At 44.2% G+C, this 12,043-nt stretch overlaps 1 protein-coding gene across 5 annotated transcripts; it reads left to right on the forward strand.

The window, feature by feature from the left end:
* The first annotated feature begins 302 nt into the window (after positions 1–302).
* Positions 303–5,562, forward strand: USP51 (ubiquitin specific peptidase 51). 5 transcript variants are annotated; one of them, XM_021672682.2, is made up of 3 exons: positions 303–459; positions 870–1,072; positions 1,251–5,562. In XM_021672682.2, the coding sequence occupies exon 3, from the start codon at positions 1,300–1,302 to the stop codon at positions 3,433–3,435; it is 2,136 nt and encodes a 711-aa protein (XP_021528357.2). In that variant the 5' UTR covers positions 303–459; positions 870–1,072; positions 1,251–1,299; the 3' UTR covers positions 3,436–5,562. The 5 variants fall into 5 exon arrangements, with proteins under 5 accessions (XP_021528357.2, XP_021528358.2, XP_021528360.2 ...); XM_021672683.2 differs by having other exon boundaries at positions 987–1,072; XM_021672681.2 differs by lacking the exon at positions 303–459 and adding an exon at positions 526–765.
* Positions 5,563–12,043: the final 6,481 nt, after the last annotated feature.

The raw sequence follows: 12,043 nt of genomic DNA on the forward strand, positions 1-12,043 counted from the left end.
GATGATAGATAGATTGATTGATAGATAGATAGATAGATCTCCCCTTAACTCCCAGAGACCAGAGTCTGACAGGATCCTGAGGGATTCCTGCCAGAGAGCTGCCATCTCTGGAAGCCCCCACCCCCACCCGGATGAATCTTTTTTCTGTGGAGTGCGGGCCTGGAGCTAGGTGAGGCCTGAGCCTCCATTTCAGGGGCTTTCTGTAGAATCTGTTGCTGCTGTTGCCTTCAGTAGATTCTGTTTCAGGAAGAGGTTTGCCTGCCTGCGCGGGACAGCGGTGCCATTCATCACTGCAGGAGGGCAGAATCCGGGGCTGGGGGCCGCACGTCGAGAGGGGAGGGGCCAGGGGGCGGCCCCCTTGTGACCAGCCCTGAGGAGAGGTCAGGAGAGAAGGCTGGCTGAGGAGCGCGTGGACAGCAGCAGTTGCTGACGTTCTATATCACGCGCCTGGGGCTCAAGGTAACCCAGACCTTTAAACAAACCGCCGGGCTGGGGGCGTTGCGGGGGCAGGAGTGGAAAAAGCAAGCGGGGATTTCGGGGGTCGCAGGAGGATGGTGGTGGTTATAGGGGTGGGAAATGCCTGAAAGGAGGGAGTAGTGATCCAAATTCTAGGATAAATCATAGGAATTTAAGTCTCAGAAGCAAGAAAAGGGGTGTGAGAGCACAAGCGCGAAAAGGCGTGAGAGGGCGCAAGAGCCGGGCGGACGGAAAGTGCGCTGAGGGGCAACGGCTTAGGGTGGAACACACCGGGCCACAGAAGTATAGGTAAGTTAGGAGCAGTGGGACACTGTCTTCCTCTGAGTTCATTTTCCAAAGGTGCCTCCTTTCAGCCATTTTTGAGATAAAATGTTGACCCAAGTGTTTTTTAGGATACAGGGAAAGAACGTCAGAGGAAGCTGCACCAAAGCGAGGCTGCGCAGGGCGCAAAAAAGCAGTCAGAGGGTGGCGCCTTTTTTAAAGAAGTTTCCATCCTTTCCATCCTAAAGCTGAGACCGTTCCCCACCCCCACCGCCCGCTAGCCTTCTGTTCCCAGTCCCCTGGCCCCCGCATGATCTGATCGCCTTTAAAGCAGGTAACCCTGGGTCTCCACATCAGTTCCAGGGGCCTCTCAGTTGAGTGGGTGGAGCCGACAGCCGCCGCCGGCTGAGCTCAAGGGCCGATGGGAGGGGTCCTAGGGGCGCTAACTGCGCACCGCGGCCATGACGCTGGGCAGATCATTCACCGAAGTCTCTGTCTCGTTCCATCTACAGTCGCAGCTCGTTTCCAGACGCCTTGCTCCTCAGGTCGGCCAGTGATCTGATGGCCCAGGTTCGAGAAACTTCTTTACCCTCCGGCTCTGGGGCTCGCTGGAGCTCGGGAGGTGGGGGAGGAGCCTCGCCTGAGGAGGCGGTTGAGAAGGCGGGGAAAATGGAGGAGGAGGCGGCGGGGGCGACGAAGGCGTCTTGGGGCCAGGAAGCTGAGGAGATGAAGCTGGAGCCATTACAGGAGCGTAAGCCTGCACCGGAGGAGAACTTGACGTGGAGCAGCAGCGGCGGCGACGAGAAGGTGCTCCCTTCTATCCCCCCTCGCTGTCACAGCAGCTCCTCGCCCGTTTGCCCGCGCCGCAAGCCCCGCCCTCGGCCCCAGCCCCGGGCCCGTTCCCGCTGCCTGCCCGGGCTCTCGGCCCCACCCCCGCCTCCTGCCCGGCCCCCGCTCCCGCCGCCACCCCCGCCCCCACCCGCACAGCGGCCCCGGGCCTGGCGTGGATCCCGGCGCAGATCCCGGCCTGGTTCCAGGCCTCAGACACGGAGAAGCTGCTCTGGTTACCTAGACGGCTCGAGGGATCCTGGCGGTTTAGGGGACTGGTTATTGGAGGTCGAGTTTGGGCAGGGTCCCACAGGCTGCTCTCATGTGGAGAGCTTTAAAGTAGGTAAGAACTGGCAGAAGAACCTGAGGTTGATCTACCAGCGTTTCGTTTGGAGTGGGACCCCAGAGACTAGGAAACGTAAAGCAAAGTCATGCATCTGTCATGTATGTAGTACTCATATGAACAGACTCCACTCTTGTCTCTCCTGTGTCTTTTTCGGCTGCTTCACTGAGAAACATATTCACAGACATGCAGAAACAAAGCAGCACCATTTAGCTGTAGATCTTTATCATGGGGTTATATATTGCTTCATGTGTAAGGATTATGTATATGACAAAGACATAGAACAGATTGCCAAAGAAACAAAAGAAAAAATTTTGAGATTCTTAACTTCCACCTCAACAGACGTTTCTCATCAACAATTTATGACATCAGGGATAGAAGACAAGCAATCAATCTGTGAGACAAAGGAGCAGGAACCAAAATTGGTGAAACCCAAAAAAAAGAGAAGAAAAAAGTCAGTCTATACTGTAGGCCTGAGAGGGCTAATCAATCTTGGGAACACTTGTTTTATGAATTGTATTGTCCAGGCACTTACCCATATTCCTCTACTGAAAGATTTTTTCCTCTCTGACAAGCACAAATGTATAATGACAAGCCCCAGCTTGTGTCTGGTCTGTGAAATGTCTTCGCTTTTTCATGCTATGTACTCTGGGAGCCGAACTCCTCACATTCCCTATAAGTTACTGCATCTGATATGGATTCATGCAGAACATTTAGCAGGGTACAGGCAGCAGGATGCCCATGAGTTCCTTATTGCTATATTAGATGTGCTACATAGACACAGCAAAGATGATAGTGGTGGGCAGGAGACCAATAACCCCAACTGCTGTAACTGCATCATAGACCAAATCTTTACAGGTGGCCTGCAGTCAGATGTCACATGTCAAACCTGCCATAGTGTTTCCACCACCATAGACCCATGCTGGGATATCAGTCTGGACTTGCCTGGCTCTTGTGCCACATTTGATTCCCAGAACCCGGAGAGGGCTGATAGCACAGTGAGCAGGGATGACCACATACCAGGAATCCCCTCACTTACAGACTGCCTACAGTGGTTTACAAGGCCAGAGCATCTAGGAAGCAGTGCCAAAATCAAATGCAATAGTTGCCAAAGCTACCAGGAGTCTACTAAACAGCTCACAATGAAAAAATTACCCATTGTGGCTTGTTTTCACCTCAAGCGGTTTGAACATGTAGGCAAACAGAGGCGAAAGATTAATACCTTTATCTCCTTTCCCTTGGAGCTGGATATGACTCCATTTTTGGCCTCTACTAAAGAGAGCAGAATGAAAGAAGGCCAGCCACCAACAGATTGTGTGCCCAATGAGAATAAGTATTCCTTGTTTGCAGTGATTAATCACCATGGAACTTTGGAAAGTGGCCACTATACCAGCTTTATCCGGCAACAAAAGGACCAGTGGTTCAGCTGTGATGATGCCATCATCACCAAGGCTACCATTGAGGACTTACTCTACAGTGAAGGGTATTTACTGTTCTATCACAAACAGGGCCTAGAGAAAGACTAGTCTTACCAGACCACTTACTGAAAAAAAAAGTAAATGATTAGGCAAGTATTTGAAGTGACACACAAACCTACTTGGAATGGACAATGATAATAACACCTTTATGACAGCTAGTGTCTTGATGTAAAGAACCTGTTTTAGCATGGCTCATGGGTTTGTAGGAAGAAAAAAATGAATACTAACCAGTGACCTTTCAACCTTAAGAAATGGGGAGAGGGAGAAGAGGTTGAAAATGGTCTCATAAAGCATAATCAAGTGAAAAGAATGTCTTAGGTGGGGAGAAAGGGAGTAGAGGTGTTCTGATGCTACTATATGTCATTTGTTTCTACAGAAATACCATGTGAAGTCAGAAAGTATTCCTTTATCAGCAAAAACTTCACAACTGGTGTTCTAGCTGTGGCTGACCAGCCAAATAGTTTGAAAGAAAAATAATATTTTAAAATAAAATTTAAAAAGCTTTAAAAGAAAAACATTTAAAAAGGAAAAAAATCATTTTTAAAGTTTAAAAAAAAGTTTTTAAATGTTGAAAAAATTTGAGTTGATATTTTTAAAAAATATTTTAAAAATTAAAAATTTTTTAATTTAAAGAAGTTTCAGAATTTTAAAAATTAAAAGCAAATGAAATTAAGAAATTCTTAAAGTTTAAAAATGTAAAATAGATTAAACAAGGAACAAGGTTAAAAATGAAAGTTTACCAAAAAATGAAAAAAAATACTGTTAAAAATTAACGTTGGAAAAAAGGAACATCTTAAAACTTAAAAGTTTCAAATGAAGGAAAATAATATAAATAGATATGTCAAAATTAAAGCATAAAATATACATATTTTAAGAGTATTAACAATTATTACTGTAATGATTAAGAAATAAATTTTCAAAAATACAGAATGGAATGCAATTCAAATTTTAGAGAAAAGTTTTAAAAGAGGAAAGTTTAAAATAATTCAAGACAAAAACAAAATTTGTTAAAGACAAAAATTGAAAAAAAAATAGGAAGAAAATACTCATAAAATAAAAAGAACTTTAGATAAGTTCAAGAGATTTAAATGAAAATTTTAAAAATTTAATTACGTAAAGATTTTAAAATATAAACTTAAAGCAGTTACATAAAAATTGACAAATGAAAAAATGTAAAGTAGAAAAAATTATTAAAATGAAAAGTTTTAAAAGGTTCTATTTTTTTATTTAAGCATATTAAAATACAGACGGGTATGAAAGAAATAAATGGAGGAGACAGGAATAATAAGACAGGGGTATGTGAGTATATATATTTTTGAGCTTTATGTTGATATATCAATATAATTTGCAAAAGGAAATAGACATTTTAATCATTATCTTACCATTTAATTGTGAGATGGCTGCAAGGCCTAAACACTAACCCACCTTCGCCTCTGAGATTCTATGCCCCATCTCATACCCTGAAGGAAGTTGAATTACTTCCTAGGCATAATCAATTCATCTGAGAAAAATGAAAACATTAGGGACTTTCACATTTAGAACTGCATTATTCATACAAATTCTTAGCTTCTGAAAAGGGGTTCTTGATAATTTGGTGTCTTAGAGAAATTAGATCACAGCTGTGAAGCTCTGGCTTTTGTATTTGAGCCCCATGGCCTGATTGAGGAAGTGGCAGGGACCCATATCTGAGGCCCTCCCACCCTCCTTTTTAGCCTTTAATTTCCGCAGTAGAGCTATGGGTTTGTGCTTGGGGTCCTTCTGCTCATTCGTTATTCCCTCTTTATTTCCTTTTTTCGTCACTTATGCCTAGTTTCCTGAACCCCTCACTTACCTGGCCTTACCTACATCTCTGAGCCCCAGCCTGTAGGGCTCCTTCTTTGACTATTTACCTGGTGGCTTTTGCTCTTCCTTGAAGACCCGGCTCACAGATGACTTCTCTGGAGCCCTCCCTGAATGTTCTAGGAAGGTATAAATGGGAAAATTATTCTTCCCTCCCCCTCTTTATTCCTCTCACTGTGCCTCCAAAGTACTTTGTCCATACCTCGGTGATAGTACTTATTCTACTGTGATTTTATTGTAGCTTTGTGATTGTCTGCCCCTCTGCACTGAGCGTCCTGAGAACAGGGGGCTAAGCCTTATTCATTTCTGTGTTAATAAATATTTGTTGAGTGTGAAGATGAGTTCAGTTATTTGCTCTATTCATTGTCGGTAATGTTTTCTCACCCCTTCATCCATCAGGCTGCCATTAAATGCCCGGTGCTATAATACAGTGTGATCCGTATTGTATTTTACCCTAAAGCAGGGTTTGAATAGCACCTTAAGAAAGGTGCTCAGTGAGAAATAGCCAGGTGTGTGGAGGGAGACCCAGGTACAATGCAGAGAAAAGAGCACAGGCCTGGAAGTTGGCAGTCATGGAAGTCTGGGTGGGGAGGAGGAGCAGCAGCTGAAGGTGAGACTGAGCTCTCTGGTGTGTGTGGCCACACTGCCCTTCAGCAGCAGTGTCTCTCACAACTGTGTACTACACATCTCTGGAGTATACCACATTAGTTTACCTTCCTCATCAGACAGTAGTACCTCACCACTACACAGTGTTCTATATCACACTGCACATCATCACTCTGCTACAAGGGAGTGATGTCTGGTGACTGTTTATCTAAGAGCTGTAGTTTATTTTTCTGCTTAGCACCCTCATTTTCCCACCATTCTTTGTGGTCCTATTGAGGCTGTTGATCACTTTTCCCTGCCTCTGTCACCCCTCCCCAGAGTGAGCACATCACTCAGCCTGGGCCAGATTAGAGTTCTGAATTCCCCCGTCCCTCTACCAATACCCCTCCCACAAGAGCATTTCTTCTGAGGGTGGGCATAGGGCCCAAGTAGGGCCAATCAGAGTGTATTACTAAATTGAATTTATATGGACATTGGAAGAAAAAACATGTCTCCCTCCCGACCCCACCCCCAAACTGGAGTCACTATGCTAGTATGACCTGAATCTGGGACTCTGAGAGGTCAATATCTATAACACAAAGAGAAAACCAGAAAGAACTGGAGATTGGGAGAAAGCCCAGGGAACGTCATTTGAACCTTGTGGATCTAGCTGTGCCAGAAGTGCCAAAGTTCCCAGCTATCTGAGCCAATAGAGTCCTTTGTTTTGCTTAAGCTAGTTTCAGTTGGGCATTCAGTCATTTGCAGACAAGGGTCTTGAACATATTAACCAAGCTATATGATTAGTGGAGCATCAGTTCCTGAGACCACAAAGCATGAGAGAGAAAAGGGAGGGAGGAGTGACCTTAGATGAACTCTGTCATATAAAATTGAGAAACTATAGTGGTTGCCTGCACATCTTTAAGAAGCAAGTATCAGCTCAGCCACTGACCTGTGCTAGACATCAAACCTTACTCACAGCAATGATGTGCTTATTTCAAATAAAAGGGATAAAAAGGCAATTGTAGGGCACGTTGGGAGCCCGATGTAGGGCTGAGTGCCCACAGGGTCGTGGGGTGAGCCTTATGCTGTGCTGAGGCGCAGGATCCAAGAAATAAAGAGACAGGACACAGAAGTTTAAGAAAAATGCAGCTGGGGGGGGCCACACCACCTATAAGCGGAGTCAGGCGAGGCCCCGAATGTCCAGAAGCACGGGTATTTATTGTGTATAGGTTAGGGGGCAGGGCAGTGAGTGAAATCATCTTTAAGGATTGTGATAGGGTCGTAAGCAATAAAACATGGGGTCCACCCCCATTAGGTCACCTAGGCCAGGAGGTGGACAGTGCACAGCAAGGGGCCCATTCCCACGAAGGCAAGGGCCGTGTGTAGTAAGGGGTCCATCCCCATTAGGTCACCGAGGCTTGAAGGTGGGCCATGCGCAGTGAAGAGGGTGCAGTGTGCAATACTTCTATCTACGGGCAAACTACTTCTAAGAAGATTAATAGGAGGATGCTTTAAGTCACATAGCAGTGACAGAGCTGTCAAGGTTACCGCCACCTTCTGGCAGCTTCCAATGGGTTCTATGGGAAGATGCTTTTCAAGCAGCTCAGTAGCAAGAGCTGATAAAGTTCACAGTCACCAAGGTGGATTGCCGTTCTGAGGGCTGCCTTCCACAAGAACTGGAGCAAGGTCCTACAACTCCTTTATCAGGAGGAGTGGCTCTTGCCCCAAGCCTGCCATACAGCGGGTATCTTTACGATACTGAACGCTGCCACCTGGGCCATGGATTCTTGTCCTGGTATAACTGTTTTCCTTTAAATCATGCTCTGCACTGTGTTTGCTCTAGGCATTCCTCCGATTATAAGCTGCTTATTCCTTAATTCATGATCTGTACTGTGTCCACTCTAGGCATTCCTCAAATTATGAACTAAGATATAATTATAGGTATATATGTAGGGAAATATTCTTTAGGCACTCATACTATCAACTAATGTATGATTATATATAGGATTATATAAAAGGAAATAGCTGAGTAGTAACACTATAAAGTGAGATATTCCTCAAGCCCTAACTGTGCCAGGGTTCTGCTTGGCTCTCATTCCTCGGTGCCTATATGGGGGGTTACCCACAGGCAATGACATTATATGAGTACTGGTTTAAGTCAGGTACTGGGTTAACTGCTTTACCTTTATTATCTCACTAGGTCCTGGGTCCTCATAGTTCTAGGAGACAATCATTACTGAACATATTTCATAAACTAGAAAATAAAAATCAGAATAGAAAAGTGATTTGCTTAAGTTCACTCTACTGTTCTAAGCACTGAAGCCAGTATTCAAATGCAGGTCCTCAAAGCCCAGACATGTCCCATCATAATGCAGTATAGATAATTCAAATATATATATATATATTGCTTTTCCTGATACTGCTATGGAAGACAGCATAAACCACCATGGTAGAGAAAGCAGCTTCTGACAAATCTGGATGCAGGTAACCTGCAAAGAGAGAGTAACCTATCGACTACACAAAGTTGCCCATGCTACAGGTGGATTTATCTCTGTGGAAATGGCTGATTCAGATAGATCAGGCTAAATGAATTTCCTAAGGATAATCAGCATGGATGAGGCCGAAATATTATCCCCAATATAAGACATATCGCCTCACTCAATGCTATATGCTAGGCTGAGCACCAAGACCTGACTATAAGGTCTCAACTCATTGCTGTCTGTAAAACCATCAGCTCTTTAGTCACACAAGACTTCTTTTTTAACTTCAACACCATAGCCATCACTTTGAGTGTCACTTTTATCACCCCTCTCCCTTAGATCCTCCCAAAATGCCCACAATACCAGCTCCTCCAACAAGCCCAGGGAGGGACTTACCTACTGGGACCTTAATCAGGTAGTCCAATATTGATTTGCAATGTCCAGCTTCTGTTACTTCTGAACTGCTTTCAGTTCCTTTACCTTGATTCTTTTCCAAACACACAGTAGTGGCTACTCAAGGCCAGGGCCGGACCTATGTGTTTATAAATCCCACAAGCCTACCACAGTTTATGGTAGGTACTTAACATGCTGGCTGAATGAACATATGAATGAATAAATGAAGAAATTCCATTCTACACCCTAGGCCTCAGCTTCAGCAGGTGACTTCATGTCCTATTTTTCTGAAATCAAAAATCTCATAAGAATGCCTGATTTACCCAAATCTACATACTTACGTTTCCATCCATCGTCCATGCCTTCACTGTCATTTCAAAGGAAAAGGAATGCTGCTGCTTTTCTGAAGCTGCACCCACTATCTTCTTTCTTCTAATCCATTCCTAACAGCCAGAGGGCCTTACTCCTACACACTTTCCTCTATTCCAGTAACAGCCATGTTTTCGCTAGACAGATAAAATTCAGCAACTAGACATGCTAGATTTTCTATGATAGTTCCTCAAAAATTTTGTTACATCATCACTTTAAGAGATTTTTTAAAAAGTCTCCCAAATCCCAGTACTTCTCCTGAGTATATATTATCCCCAGAAGAAACCCAAGAGTCTGTTTTAAAATCCTGATTTGGGTGTTATGTTTAAAAGAAAAATACATAACCTTTGCTCCCCTTCCTTTCACTGCCAAAATCTTTCACGTGTTTTTTTCATACATCATTTTCACTTACCTCCTACTCCATCTTTAGTTCCCTGAATTCTGGTTTCTGCTTGCACCACTCTGTTGAAACTGCCTTCGCTTAAGTTAAAATGACTTATTTTTTTCAAAGTTCCTTATCTTACTACTTTATGCCATTTATTAAAGAGATACATGACATTTGCAGATAACAGAACAATAGACAGAATATTTGAAATTAAAGCTTTTCTCAAAAAATCCAGATCATAATGTTGCCACGTTGGCTTCCATTTAGGAGCAGTTTCCCCTTCCCTTATACAAGGAGGGTATGCCAAATCTGAGAAAGGTACTGTGGCTAGAGGTGGAGCATGTGAAGTTGAGGAAGGGATTGCATGGAAAATCAAATTTAAAATACTGTATCATGTTTTAAATGTATCAGAGAAGTTGGTATCTAAGGACAGGTGTAGAAAATCCTTCCTGCATGCAAATGAGGCCTTATTCGGAATCTAACCATGCCCTAAATTATCTGTTTTTAGAAGAGTCCCCTTAAAGACACACCTGTATTCTATATGCAGACTTATAATTTGAACCCTCTTTCTCACAACCCTTTAATAGAGAATTAAACTGGCCTATCTACTTCTTTAGGATGAGGTACCTGTGGTGAGAACTACGTAGGCAGAAGATGACTGAAGCACCAGAAAGACTTGAGCTGAAATCACAGCCCACATTTGCCATTTATTAACAGGCAACACTGGGCCAGTAACAGAATCTTGTGCATAGCCCTCCCAGGATTGTAGAGGAGACTAAAACTAACCATCTTTGTAAGGCACTTAGTAGATAGCAAAATGCTTGCTATATATACATGGTTGAAGCTAAAAAGGAAAAATAGTCATATTTCTTGCCCCACTTGTCAGTGTCCAAATACTGTCTGACTCACACATGTCCATAGTAGATTACAAGTGCTATCTCTCAGGAAACACATTTTCCAGCACATTAAAGGGGGTTGCTACCTGAGCAGACTTCTCCTTTAAATCCTCCACAAGCAGGGCTCTCCTGACCTCACTGAGTTTTTCTCCTCCTGTGCTATAGGCACCCCAATGGGGTGTGTCTTACTGTTGGCTATACTTGATAAACAATATGAGACTCAGATAATTTGAATATCTTTTACAAAATTAACAGTTATTAAGACAGAGAGCTGGGTCTTAAAAACACTGGATCTTAACCACCAGGCTGTGCTGTATCCACAGAAGCTGAAGCTGCCTTGGTCTAGACCAACCTCTAAGAATGTGTCCTCCACCCTGGTTTTACTCTCCCATATACGGAGGTCAAGTGTTGCCTCCTCCAGGAGGCCTTCTCATATCTCAAATCAAGAGAGAAGGGACACACAGAGCAGAGCAGCATTACCAAGGCAGGATCCACAGATAATAAAAGGGGTCATGTCACACAGGTTAGACTGCAGCCACAGCACCTAAAGTGTTTTTTCTTCCCTGGGGAAGGGCATTTTCTCAGCCACAGCTAACCGAAGAGTTGCTCCTCTCTGGGTTAGCAGACCTAGAAGGAAATGCTGAGTCAGTCATTTGCTAGCTGTGCCACCTGTGGCTTGGATCCCAGCTGCTCTGAGACAGCCTTGCACCCTTTATGCAGGCGGGGAGGCAGGGCACAATTTATAAATGCTTCCGTCTTCTGAGCCGTCGCTTTCTCCTGTGCAAAATCAGAATCATGAGAATGCCAGCCCTACCTAGGTTCATTGATTCAGCAGATATGTAAAGAACACCTACTGCTGCACCAGGCACTATGAATACACAGCCAAACAGAACTGGGCACAAAAGCAAGTCAGAGTCCCTGCTTGAGGTCCACATCAGGAAATGCATAGGAATGTGCTGGGAAGATGAATGTTAGTTAATAAAGGCCTGAAAACCACTTGTAATCAACAATTTAACATTTCGGATTGTTACGGTGCTTCAAAAAGTTTCTGAAAACAGTTGTTATTGAGCTTGACATGCCTTTAAGTCAGCCCACACGCTATTGTGACCAAACAAAAGATTTCTTCATTGACAGTTTTCCGGTAGGAAAACCTCAGAACAGCGTGATGGGTCACTTCTGTCAACATGAAAATGAATGCGTCTGCATGGTTTAGGCCTTTCTGGTGTTCACTGGTTCCTCCAAAATGAAGCTACATCTAAACTTCTGGTGGACTTAACACAACAGACTGCTAGACCCCACTCCCAGAGTTCCCAGTTCAGTGGGTTGGGTGAGGCCCAATAATTTAGATTTCTAATGCTGTACCAGCTGATGCGGATGCTGCTGGTATGGAGAAGGCACTTTGAGAAGCACTGCTGTGGGATAATGTGCAAAGAAGCCCAGGTCAAGGCGCCTCTGACCTTGGTAGCAGGAGCCACGTTTGATGGAGCTGGTTTCCCAGGACTGTGTTGTGTAGGCGTCTCTTAAAGATTGTAGCTGCGGCAGGGGTGTGTGTGTGTGTGTGTGTGTGTGTGTGTGTGTGTGTGTGTGTTTGGAGGGGCCCTTTGGGAGTGGGGTGGTGTATGAAAGAGCAGGATTGGAAAAAAGCCTGCCTCTGTGCTCCTCTCCTGGTGGCTCACTCAGTAACTTGAAAACTGGACCCCTGAAGCCTC

This window comes from Aotus nancymaae, unplaced genomic scaffold (genome assembly GCF_030222135.1).
Source record: "Aotus nancymaae isolate 86718 unplaced genomic scaffold, 86718_ANA_hifiasm-v0.15.2.pri h1tg000058l, whole genome shotgun sequence".
Lineage (NCBI taxonomy): Eukaryota > Metazoa > Chordata > Mammalia > Primates > Aotidae > Aotus > Aotus nancymaae.